This window comes from Rhinolophus hipposideros (assembly GCF_964194185.1).
Source record: "Rhinolophus hipposideros genome assembly, chromosome: 16".
Taxonomy (NCBI): domain Eukaryota; kingdom Metazoa; phylum Chordata; class Mammalia; order Chiroptera; family Rhinolophidae; genus Rhinolophus; species Rhinolophus hipposideros.
In genome coordinates this window covers 59,983,894-60,005,069 of record NC_138062.1, presented here as the reverse complement: position 1 = coordinate 60,005,069, position 21,176 = coordinate 59,983,894, and the positions used below count along the sequence as shown (strand labels likewise).

Sequence of the window (21,176 nt, the reverse complement as noted above, 5' to 3'; positions counted from 1 at the left end):
TCACAGACGAGACCAAAGTCTAGGCACCTGAGCCTTTTTCCAAGCCTGCATGCTTTGGGCCGAGAAAGTTCCTGCAGCTGAGGGCCAGGGAGGGGGATGGGGGGGCATGGTGGTGGCCATGGCCTGGGGCCTGGCCTGGGGGCGTGACCTGGGGGCCTTGGCCTCTGGCAGCCAGCGTGGGGGGCGGGGCGAGCCATGGCCTGGTGGGGGGCATGCAGCTTCGTGGCACTCTTTGGCGATTGTGAATCATGCTGCTGTGTATGGACGAGTTTGTGCGTGGATGTATATTCTCGTCCTGCCCCCACCTTGGCTGAATAATAGGAGTTCAGTTAGTATTTGTTAGTTGATCCTTAGAAAATTGGAAGATATCATTAAGAACACTAGAAGGCTGGTTTTTCCTTTTCGTTAAAAAATAAGGCTTTGCACAAAAGGCCACACCGTGTGTGATCCCATTTACATGAACTGTCCAGTATAGGCAAATCTACAGACGGGAAGTGGGTTAGTGGTTATTAGTGGGGAGGCGAATGGGGAGTGACAGCTGATGGGGGCAGGGCTTCTTTTTGGGGTGATGGAACATTTTGGAATTAGTGCAGGCGTTGCACAACTCTGAAAGTACTAAAACCCACTGACTTGTGTACCTGAAACAGGTGAGCTCCCTTCTGTCTGAATTCTATCTCAATAGAGCTGTTATTTAAAAGTGAGGCTTAGGATGCGAGGGTGTGTAAGGAGTTGTTTTCATACCGTTTGGAGCGCGGGAACACGCGAGGCACTGTTCCAGGCCCCTGCCCGCGCACTTTCCTTCTGCGTAAAGGGTAGAAATGGTGGCCTAAGCGAGATTGTCTTCACTGTCCCCCAGCAGTTGTTGGTGGGCCTGTCCCTCCAAGCCCCTCCTCTTCACTCACCCCCTGCTCTCACCGTCGTCGTGCAACCCTCACCTGCAGCGTCAGCAGGTGTGTCCTAATCCTGGTTTCTGCGAGGTTTGGGTTAGCTCGCTGCCTGCCGAGACCCCAAAGGCCTGGAACAGCCCCCGAGCTTCCTTTTAAGGAAGAAGCCACACAGTGGGCACTGTGCTGGCCGGGCAGCGTGATCCGCCATGGAGGTGGGATGTCGCTGCGTCCACGGGAGGACGGCCACCTGCTCTCCCGGTGGTGGTTTTTGGTGTTTGCCATTTTATAGATGAGAAAACGGAGGCCCGAGGGGTTCATAACGCAAAGCCAGGCCTGTGGCATCCAGGTCGGGGAAGCGCTGGGAAGAGCCAGTGGGCACCAGCGGGTTGGGGAGAGGAGGATGGGGCATAGACTCCACCCAGCCCCTTCCTCACTGCTCGCTGGGGAAGGAGATCTGGGAACAGGCCCTCCCTAGACCAGCATGTCCCACGTGGGCAGGGCTCTCAGGATGGCACCCCAGTGCCACGGCGGCGGGGCTCATTGGGCGGTTTGGGGGGTTGGAGCTCTGGGGGTCAAGAAATGCAGCGATGGAAAGGCCCGGGGGCTGCAGTGCCTGCCTCCTCTGGTCTCAGGGCCCTGACATGGCCAGCCCGCCCTCACTGGGACTGCTCGGTCTCTAAACTCTGTCCCTTTGTCTTTCAGGACAAACACCATGATGCTGCTCACGAGATCATTGAGACCATCCGGTGAGTGCGGCGCAGCCATCCCCTGTCTTCCGAGTCCCCCAGCCCAGTCCCTCCTGTGCTTCGTGTCTGCCTCTCAGGGAGGCTCGAGAAGTGGTGTGAGAGCGTGGCCAGCGCAGCCCAGATCAGCTGCTTGTGGCCTGGCCGAAGTTCTCCGAGCGTGGCTGCCCTTGGAAGGGGACGGACACCTGAGCTGGCAGGATTTGCAGGGAACCGCCTCTTCCCCTTGTGTTACTCTCTCCTCCACCCGTGTGTCTCCCTGTGGGAGTTGGTACTAATTCAGCGGTGGCCCCTGGGCGGGCTGATCTCCCTCTGCCTGTCTGCGCCTGTCCTGAGTGTGCGGGACTAGCGCAGGGGGTCAGCCGACAGCCTGACCGAGCATGAGGTGGGTGCCCTCCACTCTGACTAGCGGCCTTCCTCCCTGCGCCGGCTGAAGGGTCTGGATAGACTTCAAGTGTCAATAGTGGCTGCTCCTCACATGCTCTGCGGTGGGAAAACCTCTTCTCAGTTCCTGCGGTAAATCTGCGTGTGTGTGTGTGTGTGACCCTGGCATCTCTGTGCCGTCTTTTAAAATCCTTAACCACGTAGCCACCACGTGGGCCACACGCCATGACACCCACACGAGCCTGCAACGGCTGGTGGCAGGGCCAGGCTGTGGTTCCTGTGAAGGAGGCAGGGCAGATGTCCTCACGCTGCCGCCTGGGCCTGGTGGCCTCACGCAGCCCTGCAGCTCCCCAGGCTGCGGTGCTTTGCTCCTGGGACCGAGCAGGGCTTCCTCTCAGGGTGTTTCGAGGATTAAGTGGGATGCCTGTGTGTGACTCTCAGGGTGGCCCTGACCTGGTGTGATGGTGAGATTTGGGGATCTAGGATCCAGAAACCGTTCAGTTGGTGGAGCAGCGTTACTGGTTGCTGAGTTTGATTTGTTTGATTTTAGAGGCTGCTGGTAGCTGGTGGGGGCGTTGTGATGGAGAGGCAGGTCTCTGAGCAGGCAGCCTGGTTCTCACCCACGCCCCGCGTGTGCTCCATGGCGGTCAGCCTCTCCACAGGGTCTCCTCTGCGAAGTGGGTGCTTCCTTTCTTTTCTACTTTTTCTAATGGAGGATTTCCAATATGCATAGAGCTGGTCGAGGGTGTCATGAGCCCATAGAGCCATCACCCAGCCCAGAAGTCACCAGCTGGTGGCTGCTCCTGCTTCATCTGTGCCCCCTCCACGTCCCTCTTGGACATGTTAACACTTTTTAAAGTGCGGCCGAGGCCCAGAACTGCACACGTGTGAAGTGCAGTCTGTGCGGCATGGCCATGCGCCTGCGCACGCAGAGCACTGCGACAGCAGACTCCTCCCCCTGCAGCTTTGTGTCCCCTGTGCTCCCGCCGGCCAGCTGCCCGGCTGCCTCCGACCTGCTCCCTGGTAGTGCGGTCATTGCATTTCTTAGCACTGTCCCCACGTTGCATCTCCAGCTGTGCTGACACATGGCACTGAGGGTCCCGTTGTGTGCGCCTTGTGTGCGCCGGTGGTCTCCTTCTTATCCCTCAGGTGTGTGCTGCTGTGGGAGGGACCACAGCTCCTTCTCCCGTAGCCCTGGCGACGGACGTGTTTGGGCTGTTTTCCACTTCGGGCCGCCCGCTGGGGGTCCTTCCAGTTTGTCCCGAACCCCCCTGACTCGCCCCCGCCTGTTTGGAGCACAGCCTCACCTTCTGGAACCACAGGGTGTTCCACAGTCATCTTGATTTCCCACAGCCACTTCTCCGGGGAGCTCTGTCAAGAACAGAGCTGCTTCTTGAGCCTGGGCTGCGAGAATCCCTGCCACGCTCGGGGGGCCAGTGCAGCGGGCGCCTGGGAGGTGTCATGGTGCAGCAGCTTGTGGTTTGCACTGCACCTCGAGGAGTGGGAGTCCCTAACTCGCTTCATTCTTTCATGGTTAGTTGCCTGGGTCGCGTCCAGGAAATCTTTGCCTCCCCGAGTCGCAAAGATACTCTCTTTTGTTTTCTTCAAGAAGCTCTGTGGTTTTAGCTTTTTCGTTCAGGTTTAAGATCAATTGTGAATTAATTTTGGTTTATGTCAAATAGGGGTTTATGATTATGGGGGGTCAAGATTAATTTTTTTTTCCATCCAATACTCAGCCGTTCTAGCCTCATTTGTTGAAAAGACTCCTTTCCCCATCAGGTTGCCTTGGTGCTTTTGTCAAAAATCAGTTGTTTAAATATCCCTCTCTCTCTGGACCTATTTGTTTACCGCTACCCAGTACCATTTTCTCCTGGTTACTGCAAATTCACAGTAAGTCCTCAAAGAAGGAAGGACAAGTCTTGCAACCCTGTTGTTATTTTAAAAGACAGTTGTGGTGGTTCCAGGCTCTCTGCCTTTGTATGACAATTTTAGAATCAGCTTGTCTGTTACTCTAAAGAAGCCTACTGGGCCTTTCATAGGGGTGACTTTGTGCGGTACAGTTTGAGGAGAAGGTTTGACCTTGAACCTTGTGTCCCATGAACAGCCTGTTTGTTTATATTGTCTTCAATTTTCTCAGCAGTGTCTTATAGTTTTTAACACAGAGGTCTTACAAATTTCTCATTAAAATGAACCCTAAGAACTTATGTTTTAATGCTATTTTAAGTGGCATTTAAAATTTTTCTTTTTTTTAATTCTTTGTTGCGGTTATATGTAATTATAGCTCAGTTTTGCATGTTGACCTGCACCTTGCTGAATGCATATCTCCAGTTCTAGAAGCTTCCTATAAATTCCTTATGGTAGACTGCACTGAACTGTGTCTGTGAATGGGAACGGTTTGCCTCTCCCTTTCCAGTGAACATGGCCCATTCCTTCCTCTGCCATGTGCACTGGCTGGGACCTCTGTCTCATACAGTGTTGAAGGGCCATGGGGCCCACAGGTGTCCTCACCTGTTCCCCCCCTCTAGAGGCGCTCACTCGAAGTAAAGGGGTTCATTCTGTAAGCAAAGGAAGAGAGCCCAAATGCAGCCCAGGGAGTGACTCAGGGACTGAGGGATCTGGGGAGCACAGGGGAGATGACACATGGACTGCCTCACTGGCCCTGGTGACTGTGAGTTTGGGTGGGGCACCCAGACCCCTGAGGTGGGAGTGTGGTCTGGTGGGGGGAGGGGCATGCGGAAGCAAACTGCTAAGTGGATTCAGCAGCTGTTATGAGAAGTAACGCTTCCTGCAGGGTGAGGGAGTCTTCATAGATGACCCAGGGACACAGAGCCATTCCTCCCTCCTGTAAGGTCTCCTGTGCCCTTTGGCGGAGCCCAGCATGGAGCCCTCAGGCAAAGCAGAGGGACGTGGGTTGCTGGCTAGGGGACAGCAGCTCCACACCTGGCCCAGCACCCTTTATTGGGGTGAAGACAGCTCTCCCCATTTCTACTTTCCTGGGTTTCATCATGAGTAGGGATTGAATTTTGTCATGTGCACTCCTGCATCTATTGAGATGAATGTATTATTTTTTTTCTCCTTTATTCTGTTAATGAGCTGAATTGCAGTGATGAATATTTTTTTAGTGTTAAACAGCTCTTCATTCCTGGGATAAACCCCACTTAATTGAGGTGTGTTGCTGAATTTGTTCGACTGATATTTTTGAGGATTTTTGTATCTGAGCACAAGGAATACTGGTCTGCAAATTTCCTTCCTGTCGTGTGTTTACAAGGCTTTGTCTTTCTCTGGTTTTGGAATCAGGGTAATGTTGGCCTCATAAAAACTGGAAACATTTTGGTGAGATTGGCGAACTCTGATAGGGTTCACCAGTGAAGCCATCTGGGCCTGGCCTGCCCTCCGTGGGAAGGGATTGGGTTAGGAAATCAAGTTTGCTCCCCAGTCAGTTTTGGTAATTGGTGTCTTTCAAGGAATTTGTTCATTTCATCTAAGTTGTTGAAGTCTTTGGCACGCCGTTTTCATCTTTTGCCTTTTACTCCCTGTATGATCTATAGTAATGACTCTGCCTTCACGTGTTTTTCAAGATTACATCAGGATCCAATGAGTGTGATGCCTTGGGATTGGCTGATGTAGTTTTCTGTCTCTTTTAATCTGTAGGTTCTCCTCCCATCTCCTTTTTTCTTGCCATGTGTCTGTTAAAGAAGTCCCGTTGTCATGGGTTCATTAATTCTTCAATAATAGTTATCTTTTGTTTCTGGTTGAGATGTTACTTTTCAACCTCTCCAGTTTGAGCTGACTGGTTTCCTCCACCCGGCGACATGTAAATCCACGCAGTCCCTAAGCCAACGTTGTTTGAACTTGAAGCTACATAAAATTTGTGTAATTCACAACAATGATTTGAAGCAGCGCCTCTCTCTTTCACATTGTGATTTGGGTAATGAGGATGTTCTCTTTTTATATTTGGGAGTAAACAGTGTTTAAGAAAGTTGAGAGTGAAACATTGAGCCTTGAATGATTGTCTTCATTGTCGTTTCTGCTTTTGGATTTCAGATGGGTCTGTGAGGAAATTCCAGACCTCAAGCTCGCTATGGAGAATTATGTCCTAATCGACTACGACACCAAAAGGTAAGTGGACTTCTACCTGCGCTGCTTCCCCACTGGGGACAGGCTCAGTGCTGGTGGGGACAGCCTGTAGTTAGTTCTTCGACGGTGCAAGCTGATCTGAAATTTCCTTTCAGAGTTGGCTGTAGCCTCCGTGCAGTTATTTTGGTAGGAAATGTTTATCAAATATTGGCAGAGGTTGTCCGAGTGAGGACCTAATTGAGAATGCCACATCGTGGAAACTAGAGTTGGTCTGTGTGAAATTACCCAACTTAGTAGTGGTGATTTTCGCAGCAGGCGACTCCTCGCCCCCGCCCCCGCCCCCGGGAGCCTGCTGCCCTGGCTCGCCACGCCCCAGACCCTGCCAGCCTGGTCCCGGTCACACGGTGTGCCCAGCCCTTTGGCTGAGTCCAGCAGTTTCCTGCAGGCACATCCTGATCTCGGAGGAGTCCTGTGGGTGGAGATGGGCGAGGCCATCTCTGGAATGCCTGCCTGGAATTTTTTTGTTTTTCTTTGAGAAGAAAGGACAACATTCCAGGCTCGTGCCTGTTTTAGCTCTTGGCAGGCTTGAAATTGGCACTGCATTCTCCCTGAAAGCGGTGGTGGTGTCGTCTGTGAGCATAGGGAGCCACTCTTGACAAAGAACATGACCCGGAGGAGCCCAGAAGCTCCCCACACAGGACCCGGCACCCAGGCGTTCCTGACTTGATGTTCCTTTTGGGTTTGGGGGCTTTGGTCCGCAGGTCAGCAGTTCCCACCTCAGTCAGCCCCTGATCCTGTCCCCTTCGACTCCCGCCTTCCTCCCCACGTAATAATTGTTACCTGTCGTAGAAAGCAGGGGACCATGCTTTCCTTGTCCAGCACACCACATGCTGAGGGCCCTGCAACAAAGTCCTCTTGCCCCCAGGTGAGGGTGCATGTATCACGTGGTCAGTGAAGCACACCTTTAGTACCAAGCAGGTGGTCGCTGCACGCGGGGCGTACGGCAGCTACAGGTTTTAGAGGCATTTTTGCCACAGATTGCTGCAGTGGGTATTTGGTGTTGTTCCCTCCATGTTTACGTCAGCTTAGAAAAGACTGGAAGGCTGAGAGAGGCTGGGAGAAGGCAGCGGGGTCAGTCTGATGGCATCCCCCAAGGGGATGTGACCTCAGGGTCAGACCTGCAGTGGAGACCGTTTCTCTCTCAAGCAAGGGGACAGCAGGGCCAGCCCGGGAGCTGAGCTCAGTCTGTCGTACGGAACCCCGTTGGGGGCGAGGGTGCAAGGACCCTGGTTGCCTGGGTGCTCTGAGCTCCCGCCTTGCTCAGTCCTGCAGGACGACACCTCCCAGGGCTGGTCGTGGGCTGTGAGTGTCACTGTGGTTGGGCTGGAGGGTCAACGTAGAAGTGGTAGCACAGGAAATAAAATGCAGAACATGACTAGTGCAGTGGCTTTTCTCTGTGGCCTCAGGAAACTGACTCATCCTCCCGTCTGCAGGTGGATACGTGGGGCCTGACAGCAGGGAGGGCCTGTGTCCCCTGTGAGCCTGCAGCCCCCTTGCGCCCCTCGTCACCTCCCCCGGTCAATTTATGCAGTTAGTCCTCCAGAACGTGTTGGCCTTGTTTCTCCTGGGTTTCTGATTCGTCACATCAGCCTTCTTATGTTGTTTCTGGTCACTGTCCTGTCCTTTGTGAGAATTCAATAGGCTTTGGTGGTGGCTGCTCCTTGAACTCTAGCTTTTTCAGCTGCACCTGCCATCCAGGGAAGTTGCGACCTTGTCAGATGGGTGCTGGTCTTAGGTGAACCCATTACTTCCGTTAGAAGGGAAAGTGCCTGTAAAGTCAGTAAACCTGGGCAGGGGTGAGGATGCGGGTGAGGCCTGGGCCGTGTCCTGTTATCCAGCCACTGTCACCGAGCATGTCCCAGGGAGGAAACGCCTTCCTGCTGTGCGTGTAGGTGGTGTAGAGGCCCCATGGACACCCTCTTGGCACAGTACAGACGCCTGGTGTCCGTCACCCCCCAGCACTGTGGACATTCAGGCCGGGTCACTCTCTGGGGACTGTCCCGGGCACTGGAGTGCTAAGCAGCATTCCTGGCCCCCACTCACTGATGCGAGGAGCACCGCCAGTTGTGACAACACTGATGCCCCTAGACATGCCTAATGTCCCCTGGGGGCAGGCTCACCCCAGCTGAGAACCTCTGGGTTAGGAGACTCGTTGAAAAGTAACAGCTGAAATAAAATGGATCATGTTTGGGAGAATGTAGTTTCGTTTAAAAACTCCGCAGTCTTTCATTAGGTATCTAACACATGCTGCTTGTATCTTTGAAAGTCTCGGAAACTTGTAAAAAGATAAGCAAACAGAAGTCATGCCTGCATGAAGCGGGAGGTGCTGCCCGTTCTTTCTTCAGAGTTGGGGTGTTGCGCATGGTCCCGAGGTGCCAGGTGCCCTTTCTGCCTACGGTGCCCTCGGCAAGTCAGGCCGGTGCGCAAGCCTGCAGCACCAGCCAGGGGAGGGGAGGCCCGTGAGCGCACCTGGCTTGGTGGGGAGTGAGGGCCCGGCCGGGGTCCTGCCCCCCGGGGCACCCCAGGAATGGCTGTGCGAACCCCTTTCCTGGCCTGAGGCCTGCTGCACACACCATGCCCCTCAGCTTTGGTCTGTGAGCAGCCTCGGCACCGTGGCCAGCTCGGCCCGAAACTCGCGGCCCAGCCTTGTGCCCATGTGCGGTACTCTGTGGAGCCCTGTGACCTCTGCCCTCTCCCTCGGTGGGAGCGAGGCTCCGCCCGACCCCATGCTGCTGTCCATGTGCCGTCCCCACCCGGTGGCCTGTTCTGAGCTTGGCAGTGACCAGAGCCTTCCCCTTGCCTTTTTCAGCTTCGAAAGCATGCAGAGGCTCTGCGACAAGTACAACCGGGCCATTGACAGCATCCACCAGCTGGTAGGTGCCTTGTCCTCCCCTCAGGCCTGTCTCCTCATCTGGGCGCCGCACCGTGGTTCCGGACCCCCCCCAATATTCACGTCATCTGAGCCCAGGGTGGCGAGGCCGAGGCTGGGGCTGAGGGGCACCACCCAGGGCCACAACTCCTTTCCTTCTCCCGGAGAGATTTTCAGGATGGTGGGCGGAGCATTGTCTGGTGAGGTGGTAGTGCCCACGGGGCCTGGGCAGTGGGCATCGTGTGCCCTGTGGGCCTCGCTGCTCACCAGCATTCACATCCATGCACACTCACACACGTTCATACAGACATCACACGGGCTCACACCCCCCCACATATACACGTACCAGTGTGTACATGCTCACACACGTATACACACTCATGTGTGCGCGTACACACACAGTCTCGTGTCTACACAGACGCATCCACTTGTGTACCCACTTGCACACACACAGGTATACACTCACACACAGACGCTCACGCACACAGACGCTCACACACACACTCATGCATTCACACTCGCACACATGCACACAGACGCTCACGCACACAGACGCTCACGCACACAGACGCTCACGCACACAGACGTTCACGCACACTGATGCTCACACACACAGAGACACTCACACATACACTCGCACACACTTTTTTCAATAGGGAGTCATAAGTAGGTGTTGGGGTGCGAGGGTCGCAGGGTGCGTTGTCCCCTGTGACCCGTCCCGGTGCTTCCTTGACGTCCACAGTGGAAGGGCACCACACAGCCCATGAAGCTGAACACGCGGCCGTCCAACGGGCTCCTGCGGCACATCCTGCAGCAGGTGTACAACCACTCGGTGACAGACCCTGAGAAGCTCAACAACTACGAGCCCTTCTCCCCGGAGGTGTACGGGGAGACCTCCTTCGACCTGGTGGCACAGATGATCGACGAGATCAAGATGACTGAGGATGACCTGTTTGTGGACCTGGGCAGTGGTGAGTGTGGGGTCCGTCCCAGCGCACCGTCTCTGAGAAGGGCCCAGGGCTGGGGTCCACCCTGCCCGCCAGCCCCTGTGAGCACCATCCCTGCCCCAGAACCCCTGGCTCCCCTAGACGTGGGGTGCTCCATCCCAACATGCCCCAGCCAAACCCCTGCTCTCCGGCTTCTTAAAGCCAAGGGGTCCCCAAATTCTCCAGCCCCCACAGCCCTGACCTCTTTGTTATGGGACATCCTTCAGCACCAGAGTGGAGGCTCCTGGAAGCAGGGCCTGTCTTAGCAGGGCATCTGTGTGGGCCTGGCAGGTGTACACGAGATGAGCTTTCTAGAACGAACAAACATCAGGCTGACTGATTCCTGGTGGGATGGCCCAATCAGGCTGTCTGTCAAATACCAGACTGCTCCACTGGGAACCCATGCATAGCGCTCCTCTGGGGCGTCTTTGCCGTCGCCACGTGACCTTGTTTCCACATGAGAACCTTGTGCTTTCAGACTCGAAAGTCCTGTCTCTAGCAGGCACGAGTGGCCTCAGCACTCAAGGACAAGATCGCTTCTTCGGTTGCATAGTCCTTAGTTTAAGCCCTTACTAAGCACAGAATTCATGTTTTAGTTAGAATGCGTGGGGTTCAAAACTCTCTTATCTGAAAGGCTGTGTAACTTACCTCTCTATATTGAAAGGGTGATGGTTTTTAGAAACTGCCAGCCTTTTAGTGCTCGGCTCTTACCATCTCTCCCTTGCCCCTGGCAACCACTGGCCCTGGGCCTCCATTTAGTGTTTCCAAACAATATGCTTATTTTTATTGTTTAAGTATGTTCTATTCAAAATGGGTAATTGATGGGCTCCTAACACACTGTGAAATGCAGAGCTGGCCTCATGTAGGAGGAGGGGTTGCCGGCTGGGACCTGTGGTCTGTGTGCTGGTAGGCCCTGCCTCCCACCTGGGCTCGGACACCCAGGAGTGTCGGCGTGCTCGGCATGCGTGTTGGGTGGCACAGTGATGCTGTCAGCAACAGTGGTTTGGAGACCCTGTTTCTGTTCTTTGGAGGGCTCCTGCCATCTCCAATCCCACAGCAAACCCAGTCGATGACAAGCATTGACGGTATTCTCAAGGCCATGTTAGACCTAGGCAGCCCTGCCACATTGTGGTGCCAACAGGTGTGGATTTGGGGTGGATGGGAGACTTCCCAAGGCGTCACTGCATCTCGCAGAGCCGTGTCTGTGTCTGGACAGTTCATGCCACGTCTGGCCGTAGACCAAGAACGACTGTTGTGGGAGCCAAAGCGTGACAGCCATCCCATAGTGGGGGCCCTGGTCATGGCCTCAGCACCTTGGACAGCGCTGGCGCCTTTGTGGAGAACCCTGGACCTCGGCCTGTTGCCTCTCGTGGCCACCGCCCGCCTGGCCCAGGCCCGACCTCGGCATGGGCCTGCCGCCATCACGGTGTGCGTCTGTGACGGCCTCCCCCCTCTCTCTCTCTGAAGGAGTGGGCCAGGTCGTGCTGCAGGTCGCCGCGGCCACCAACTGCAAACATCACTACGGCGTCGAGAAAGCCGACATTCCAGCCAAGTACGCGGAGGTGAGTAGTTCTGGGGACATGTGGCGGTGCCTCCTGACCCACGGAGTTGGGGGGCTTCCGGTTGGGGCCTCTGGGGGCTTCTTGGTCTGGCACACATATCTTTGCCCCGCTCGGTGTATTTCTGTCCCTGTTGATGCTGCAGCCCCATTGCCCCCGGGGTGGGGTTAGTGGGGTCACTGCTATGCCAGCTCCCACCTAGGCTGGGGTCAGCGGGGTCTGGGGCGTACATGTGTCTGACCAATGTCTTGTCCCACTGAAATGTGTTTAGAGTTTATAGGTTGGACTTTGGTGGCCTCAGGTTCCCTGGAGGTTGGGAACTGTTGCAGTCCCCTCAGTCTGCTCTCCCTGGGCCCCCCAACGTCCTCCTGGGGCTACTGCTCACAGGGCTTGTCCTGGGTGGTGTTGGGGGGCAGACCATCAGTCCCAGCCCGTTTCATCTGCTGGAGTGGAAGAGGGGCCTGGGGAGCCACCGGCCGCCCACCCAAGTACATGGAGATGCGCCCTCTGCCCCACTGGCCATCCTGGGTTTCTGACGGGTTGTCTGGTTTCATTCCCTTGCAGACCATGGACCGAGAGTTCAGGAAGTGGATGAAATGGTACGGAAAAAAGCATGCAGAATACACAGTGAGTGCCATCGCTCCATGCCCCCACTGCTAATGAGTCCCCTGTGGCCCCTTCTCCTCCTGGACCCGCCATTCCTTTCCTCCCTGGACCCTGGCTCATCCCCACTGGGGCTGCCCCTCCCGGACCTCTTCTTGCCTGGCCTGGCCAGAGCTGGACATGCAGTGTCTTGGGAAGAAGGCCTGCTTGGCCTTCTCCAGAAGCCCCTTGGATGGGGCACCTGGCAATACCTGGAAGTTCCCCGTTTTCCCTTCCCCCATCTCTTTTTCATCCTTTCTTGGCTAGACTTGTCCTCCTTTCTCAGGGGCCACCTTAGGGGGTCTAGCTTCTCCTCCACCCTCTCAGAGAACAGAGGCGGCACATGGTAGCGTCTTTTCTTCTCAGCCCTCAGCTGCACAAGGTTAACTGCCCACCCTCCGAGTATCTCTGAGAGCACTTGGAGCTCCTTCCGAAGCAGCCTCTCCTTCATGCACGTGTGTGTAGCTGGAGCCCCTGTGAGGTGGGCGGTGGGGTGTGTAGAAAACGGTCTCTTCCCCCATCCACTGGCCAGCTGAGTGGCATCTTTCTCTTACTGCCCTCCCGAAAACACGTGACGCAGACTATGCCCATTTTCCTGGCAAGGCTGGGATTAGGGGCAGCAGGCTCCTCAGCTCTCCCGCTGCCCCATGCCCTTCAGTCTCCGGTGCTCAGCCCGGCCTTGGACCTGGGTCCTCTGGTCTCTCACTGCTCCTCCTGCCCAAGGGGCCTGCACCCATGCCTTGAAATGCTTTTCCCGCTCAAGATGCCCTGCTGTTCTCTCCCAGGGTTCTTCTGTTGCCCGTGGACATATAGCTGCCGTGTTGTCTCCAGCCACTTGGCGTGGGTCCAGACTGGATCCTTAGCATGTACTTCTCTCCCGTCTTGGTTCAGCACCCCCACATGGTTGAGTGGTTGAGGCCCAAATCATTCAGATTCCACCTGGCTCCACTCGCCGGTCCTGTGGCTGCTTTTTTCCGAGAATCCCAGGACTGACTATTCAGTCCTCTCCTTCCCACTGTCTCCAGCCCAGAGCAGGCTGTCCCGTGGGGTGTTTGTTGACTGTTGAGCTGGAACCTACACTCCTTATCGAGTTAGGGAAATAGAATAAATCGTATAATTACAGACTGGGGTCGATTAGAGGTGTGAGGAGAGCTAGAAAGAGGCTTCCTGTTCCTTAGAACAACCCAACAGCTCTTCTTTCACGGGTCATGCTTTTGGAGCTGCGTTCAAAAGTCATTGTCAAATCTGAGGTCACTTAGGGTTACTTTCACGGTTTCTTATAGAGTTTTACAGTTTTGCATTTTACATTTAAGTCTGTAATCTGTTTTAAGTTATTTTTTGTGGAAGGTGTAAAGTCTGTTTCTTGATTCATTTCTTTGTACATGGAGGTCAAATTGTTCCAGCACCATTTGTTGCAAAGACCATCTTTACTCCTTTGTCAAAGATCATTTGGCTGTGTTTGTGTGGGTCTGTTTCCAGGCTCTCTGTTCTGTGTATTGACATATTTGTTCTCTCACCGGTACACGCTGTCTTGATGACTGTCGCTCTTCAGTAAGTCTTAAGGTCACGTAGTGTCCTCCAACTTTGTTCTCCTTCAATGTTGAGTTGGCTATTCTGGACCTTTTGCCTCCATATAAACTTTAGAATCAATTTGTCCAAAGCCAAACAGTAACTTGCTGGGATTCTGATTGGGATTGTGTTGAATCTGTAGGTCAAGTTGGGAAGAACTGACATTTGAATCTTCCTGTCCACGAACATGGACTGTCTCTCCATCCAGTCGTTTGATTTCCTTCATCAGAGTTTTGTAGTTTTCCTCATATAGGTCTCGTACATATTTTGTTACATTTATACCTAAGTATTTTTTTTGTTTTGATGCTGATACAAGTGGTATTATCTTTTGAATTTCAAATTCCGTTTGTTCATTGCTAGTTTATAGGACTTGACCTTTGCATAATGTATGTTAACCTACAATAATACCTTTATTCTGTAACCTCACTGTAATTGTGTATTAGTTTGTTTTTTTGTGTTGACTTTTTCAGATTTTCTACGTAGAGGACCATGTCATCTGCAAACAAAAACAGTTTTATCATTTTCTTTCTGATCTGTACACCTTTTATTTACTTTTCTTGCCTTACTGCATTAGCTAGGATTTGCAGTACAGTATTGAAAAGCCATTGGTGAGAGGGCACATCAGCCTGGTTCCTGATCTTAGAGGGAAAGCTTTGAGTTTCTTGCCATGGAGTATGTTACTAGCTGTAGGAATTTTGTAGATGTTCTTTCTCAAGTCTTATTTTGCTGAGAAACATTATCATAAATGGGTGTTGGATTCTGTTAAACACGTTTTCTGCATCTGTCGATGCCATCACATGGTTCTTCCTCTCTAGCCTGTTGCTGTGATGGAGTATGGATGTTGAACCAGCCATCTACGCCTGGGGTAAATCCCACTGGCTCGTGGCGTGTGTTCTTCTCACACATTGTTAGGTTTTCGGTTTGTTCCCATTTTGTTGAGGATTTTTGCATCTGTGTCTACTAGGGGTCCTGGTCTGTAGTTTCCCTTTCTTGTACCGTCTTTGTTTTTGGTACCAGGTGATGCTGGCCTCGTCCAGTGAGCTCAGAAGTGCTTGCTCTCCTTCTGTCCTACTTTCCTGGAGCAGGACTTTCATGCCCGGGGCGTGAAACTCCCCTTCCCTTTCTCTTTTTGTTTGTGTGTGTGTGTATTCGTATTATGTATTTGTAGTCTTCCAAAAAAAAAAAAAAAAAGCACACATAGTGCATTTTGAATTGGTTTTCTGAAAGTGGTGGTGCTCTTTGCTAAACCATCCTGCTCTCTTGCTGAAGAATCCCAGGGATCACAGGCACTAATCAGCAAATAGTACAAGAACCCCAAAGAGTTAAAACTAGAGAGGCTTCAATTGGATAGGTTTCCCCATAAACCTGGGTCCCTCTCTAAACCAGAGCCCCTCATGGCCACTGCAAATCAAGCCTGGGACTCTATGTCAATCACTGACGAGGTCAGCTAGCAGTTTTACAGGGAGAAAGCAACCTGTCTAGATGTCCAAGTAAAACCCTCCCCTCATGTAGGTAGGGCACACATTTAAGCAGTAATCGTGTGTTCGTGTTGCTCAGAGGATGGTTAGTATGATTCCCAGAAAGCGTCCCAGTCTCTTACAGACAGAGGGGTCATCTTCAATGGAGCCTCCAAGCAGGATTCTTCCACCCAAGGGGCTTTCACGTTCTTCCCATTATCACTGTGCACTGAAGGAACACAAAAGATCAAAGGAGATCAAACCCAGGCCATTCCAAGGAGAGGAAGACCGGGGCTATCCGTGAGCAGAAACATCAGGCTGAGAGATAAGAGAAGCAAAGTCCAAGTAAAAAAATGTACCTCAGATCACCTGGGCCACAACTGCTCTGGACTTAGGAAAGGCCACAGATCAGACCAACAGATGCAGAGACTGTCTCCCAAGCCCTGCGAGTTGTGGGTTTACAGTGGATCTTCCCAGGGAGAAACTGGAGAGGAAGTGGGACCCCCCAGGTTCTCCATGCTGCTGACAAGGCAGGTCCTGAGCGGACTGCTGGGAGCTGCATCTCAGAATCACCTGTTGTCCCCTGTGTTCATTTTTTCAAGGGCTGCCATAACAAGGTACCACAGACTGGGTTGCTTAGACAACAGAATTTTATTGTCTCGTGGTAATTGAGGCTAGGATAGGATCATTATCAGTGTCGGTTCCTTCTGAAAGCGGCGAAGGAAGGGTCTATTCCAGGCCTCTCTCCTCGGCCTGTGGATGGTCATCTTCTCCCTGTGTGTCCTCCTCACATCATCTTTCCTCTGTGTCCCCTTCCCTTTCTCTTGATGGAATTTCTTCTGGAATTCTCTTTGCTCAGTGAGAAGTCATAGCTTTGACCTCTCCTGTTCCTTCCACATCTAAAGTTCTCTGGCATTTGTACTGTGGGCTGGCCGGCAGTAAGACCAGCTAGTTTCCATTCCCACCTGGTCGCCATGTGCACTGACTGAGAGTTCCCAGATGGCTAACCACTTTTCTAAGACTTCATGACTTCCTAAAACACAGGATTTTAAATTCAGAGAAAACTTCCTCCTGGTGAGCGAGCCTACCAGCTCTCAGCACCAGCGTTTTCATTGGCCCGTTGCCCCGCACAGCCCCAGCGACCCCTGTGCAGTCTCTAGTGCTCTATTCGCAGTGCGGTTTGGAGGAGGCCGCAGGCTCCCGCCCTGGGACCTGTCATTTCTCCTCCTTTCTTCTCCGGGAGTTACCCTCCGGTGGCAGTGTCTGGCCTGCTGGGTATTTGGGGGTCAGTGACATGTCTGAATGTCGTGCTGCTTTGGTGGGCGCACAGCAGGGTCTCCCTGCTTGGGAATCATCTCGTTTTCTAGGTCTCTTGGGGTTTATGGTACTCATTAGCCCTGCATGGCCCATGTGAAGTGGTGGGGAACAGAATTTGGCTAAAGAACACTGGGTCACAGCCGTGGCAGGGGTCTGGGACAAGCTGGCTGCAGGAGGAGAGTCGTCTGTGCCTCTGGCATCCTCCGGCCCCTTTCTAGAGCTTTTCCTATTGGATGCACCCCTGCTCCAGGAGGGTGTGGTGAGAGTCTGCCTGACCGCTGAACGCCCGGATTTGGCGGGAACGTGTGTCCTGGGTCTTAAGAGGCCTCCCAGCAGCTTGCTGTGGCTTTGACCAGGCGCCTGGTTGGCAGGCAGAGTCCTGCCTCCTGTTACTTAAGAACTGGAGAGGAAGCAAAGCCAACAGGAACCTAAAAATAGCCCAGTGTGCTTTTCTAGGCGCCAGAGCCTGTTTCTGGAGGCCAAGGATCCCCTGTGGCCCGCCTCCCTCCTGTCCTCTCCCCCCTGCAGAGGCGCTGCCCAGCCAGGCTTAGCCCGCTGCTTACCTCAGTGGTTCCCAGGTGGCCAGGTCCTTCCTGCCCACCCACAGCCCTCCTCCCGTCGGAGCCCTGTCCCCTCCTTCCATCTGGCTAATGCGTGCTTATCCACCTGGGAGACGCTCCCTCCAGCTCCCTGCCCCGGCTGACATCTCGGCCTCGTCAGGGGCCCCACAGCACTGCAGCCGTCTACTCACAGTGGATCTGTTGGGTCCTGGTGATGGGACTGGCGCACAGCAGGTTTCAGGTGTCCAGAATGTGGCACCTTGGGTGGCCATGGCCTCATGGAAGTGCCGCGTGGGGAAGGTGCTGAGCCACTGCGGACCTGCCTGCGGCCTCTCGGGCAGATCCGTTTCAGGAAACATCTCAGGGCCTCCCCCTGGGTGAGAGCTGCTCCCGCAAGCTGGTCCATGTTAGGATGGCCCAGTGCTGCCGACAGACCACAAAGGTGCAGGGCCCACGTGGCCGTCAGAGCTGCCGGGAACTGGAATGGCGGCTGCTTCTTCCTCGGGAAAGTTACGGAACCACATGCATTCCAGAAGCCTCGGTACACCTTTACTGGTCCTGCTATGGACTGAGTCTCTGGGAGTCAGGTAGTCAGCTGAACGGCATCTATGTGGCTCTATGGTGGGTCCTGGGCAGATTGCCAGAACAATGAACCCAAGGCCTCCTGTCAGAGGTTCTTGCCCACCGCGCTTTGGGTGGGGTCTGCCTCAGTCTCCTGGTTGGAGTGGATGTGTCACGCAGGCCATGCTCTGTTTCTTGGATGTTGAGAGCACGTGTGTTCTGTGCAGATGTGGGTGCCTGCTCCCAAGAGGATGTCTGGCCAGGCAGAGCCAGCTAGGACAGGAGTGTGCCTACCCTGCGTGAGTCAGACCCTGTTGCTGCCTGCTGGCCTGGGACACAAGCAAATCAGTGGTCTCCTGAGGAAAGGACAGTGCGTGCTGGGGGTCCTCCCATTTCGTTCCCCTCAGGCATTTCTCCACAGATGGGAGAAATAGGAGTCTCAGCGACATTGGGGTTAGTCCTCGGGGGCACAGGAAGGCCGTGCATATCTTTATGGCCACTGTTAACTCAGTGCACTGGCTCCAGCAGCAGCGCCGACTCAGCCCGTCTCTCTCCTCGGACGGTCAGGACCCACCAGCAGAACTGTAGTGAGGCTGGGCAGGCAGAGGCCAGGACTGGGGCTTTTTTTTTCTTAAGCCTCGAATATGAAGTCACCATCTGTTGGGGTCCCTAAAGCCACCCCAGGATTTGCAAGGAGGACCCAGGACTCAGCAGTGGTCCTTCTCATGGCTGGGGTTTGTACAGAATCAGGAAAGAGCAAGATGAGCTGAGGGAGAAGGCAGGTAGGGCGGGGCCCAGAGACCAGGCGCAAACTTCAAGTCCTCTCCTGGTCACCAGGATGCACTTAATTCCCCCAAAACGAGACGTGACAGTGCGTGTGAGGTGCGGTCCACAGGGGGCTTCCAGGGACCCAGGCAGCGCCCACGGTTCTCACCAGGGGCCTGGCATGTGCGAGATCCCAGACTCCAGGAGGAGGGTGAGTGGTCAGCGGGAACCACGTGTTTGTACAGACTGTTCAGGGCCAGGGAGCCCCCCTGTCAGTGAGGGTGGTGGGAACCCCCAGCGTCCAGTTCCAGACACCACGAGGGCCAGCCCTACAAGCCAGCCTCTCTGAGGCTGGATGTTAAGCTTTGTCTTGCACAGTGCCGCTGAGCACTTTGGACTCAAGTCACTTTCCCCAGGCCTGGCCTGCATGTCCATGGGGCGTGAAGGCAGATTCAGAAGCTTCCTCAGATGGGGGAGAGACGGGACGAACAGGATGTGAGCAGTTTAGAGTGGGCGCCTCCCCAGCTCCCCATGTCCTGCGTTGTCACGTCATGTCACGTCACATCACATCACAGGATTCCCTCGGTGGTTTCCCTGTGAACACTGGAGGACATAGGCTTTGCAGCTGCTTATCTGTCCCCTCGGGCACAGGGCCTTACTGCGTTGCAGTGGCAGCACCTACGGAGACCTTCTCTGCTTGGGGTCTTCCTTCTCCCATCCTGAGAGAGGTGCAGTGCCCTTCGGGCTCCTGTGGTGGTGTGGATGAGGCTCCGTGAACAGTCACCCCCACCGCCCTCCCCAGCCTCGACAACCACTAACCCACGTCCTGTCTGTGGACGTGCCTGTTTGGACATTTCCCATAAGTGGCATCACACACCGTGTGGCCTTGTGTGTCTGGCTTCTCTCATGGGCACCGTGTGTTCAGGGTCCATCCACGTTGGTCCATCAGCGCCTCCCTCCTCTTCACGGCCGAGTAGTAGGACCACCTCTTGCGTTTGCCCATCATCTGCGGATGGACACTTGGGCTGTTCCTCCCTGCAGGCGTTGAGAATCCTGCTGCTGTGGATGTACGTGTACAGGTCTCTGTGTGGACAGGTGTTTGCAGTTCTCTTGGGCAGACACTGAGGAGTGGTGCTGATGGCCTTTTGGAAGGATTACAAAACCAGATTTCTTGGTTTGCTGAATGTTACAGCTCTGGACACTTAGGTTAGTAAAAACTGTGTGCTCTGGATCAGACTCTGGCCTTGAGGCAGAAGGACATCAATCTGCCAATAATAATAGCGGGGAGAGCAGGCACTGAAGGTGCAGATGGCCCTGTTCTCAGGCAAAGCTGCTCAGAGCCGTAGTCCATGAGCGAGGGTGCTGCTAGGACCCGTGCCCATGCCGGTGGTGTGTGACCTGCACGGCGGGTGGTCTTAGCTTATCTCTGACTGTCTGCTCCACCCCATGGAGTCGCCGGCAGCCGTGCCTCAGTTTCACCTCAAGTCCTGCTCACTTTAGCGACTCTGTGCTCATTTCATCTGTTCCTCGCCGGGTTGGGGGGCACAGGGCCGAGCAAGACCCGTGACAAGTGCTTGTCCCTGTTTTCTTCCTTTCAGCTGGAAAGAGGCGATTTCCTCTCGGAAGAGTGGAGAGAACGGATCGCCAACACAAGGTACGGGGCCCGGGTCAGCGCTGGGGCCTGGTGGGGCAGGCAGCCTTTCTCATGGCACAGCTGGATGGCGGCGGAGGCAGCCAGGGCTTCCCTTCCCTCTCTCAGCTTGGCCTCCCCGCGTTGCCTCTCACCAAGGGTCACTCTCAGGACTCAGCAGGGCAGGTTTTCAGTGACCGGACCAAGGGTCAGTGTGGCCAGTCTTCGTGGCCTGTCAGGAAGGGCGCTTTCCTGCTTTTCGCGGCCCAGGGGGCCCTGTGGTCTGGTCGCACTGTGTCTGCACACGGACACAGTGCCCGGTGCCTCCTCTGTGGCTTGGTTGGGGGTAGGCTATTTCTGCATTCCCCGTGGTGACCATCAGCAGCCTGTTCTGGCCGGAAACCCCCACGGGTCCTACATTTCCTTGGACAAGAAGCCGTCCCAGAGCCCTCCTGGCTCCTACAGGCGCGCCACCCCGAGGGCGTCACATGGGACCTCAATGTCCACTAGTTCCTGAAGCTGTGTCTGCAGCCCTCCCCTGTCCTCTGTCTTGTCATCTTCTCTTAGTCCTTCCGCTGGCCTTGGGCCGGATCGCTGCGCTCTGCCGCAGCTTGGATGGGCCTCGCTGGGCCGGCACAGGCAAGGTCCGAGTGTGAGGGTCTTGTGTGTATCAGCCAGAGAGGCCGCGTTGCACACAGGAGTGTTCCTGGGGGCAGCTGGCCAACCTTGCCGGAGTGGCTCAGGTTGCAACCTGACCTGCTGTCTTGTCTCCCCCGTCCTTCTGGGTGCATTAACTGCATGTCGCTCCGTGTCCCCCACCGTGCGATTCTCCGGGCAAATAGGAGCTAGGCATTGCTCTTTCACACAAGTGTCCCCCTTTCTTGCTCTCCTGTGAGCCCACTGTCTCCACTGGCCAGGTCCTCCCTTCTCAAGAGAGCCCTGCTAACCCCATGGTTAGCATCAAACAGGGTCTGGGGCTCTGCTGCCGCTGTGGGAGACTGAGGCAGGCTCCTCCCCCCTGGGGAGGACCCCATGCTCACCGAGCGAGCACAGACCAGCAATATCCAGGCCGCAGAGTCTCGTCTTCCAGGCGTCTCTGGGATGTGAAAG

At 54.7% G+C, this 21,176-nt stretch overlaps 1 protein-coding gene across 4 annotated transcripts in view; it reads left to right on the top strand.

Moving 5' to 3' along the window:
- The window catches only part of DOT1L (DOT1 like histone lysine methyltransferase), a 53,801-nt gene that overhangs the window by 8,668 nt on the left and 23,957 nt on the right, over window positions 1-21,176 (top strand). For all 4 annotated transcript variants that reach the window (XM_081076517.1, XM_081076515.1, XM_081076516.1 and 1 more), the window contains exons 2-8: window positions 1,590-1,633; window positions 6,059-6,133; window positions 8,961-9,024; window positions 9,763-9,991; window positions 11,474-11,568; window positions 12,130-12,192; window positions 20,035-20,090. In XM_081076517.1, the coding sequence (XP_080932643.1) occupies window positions 1,590-1,633; window positions 6,059-6,133; window positions 8,961-9,024; window positions 9,763-9,991; window positions 11,474-11,568; window positions 12,130-12,192; window positions 20,035-20,090 (626 nt within the window). The remainder of the gene's footprint in view (window positions 1-1,589; window positions 1,634-6,058; window positions 6,134-8,960; window positions 9,025-9,762; window positions 9,992-11,473; window positions 11,569-12,129; window positions 12,193-20,034; window positions 20,091-21,176) is intronic.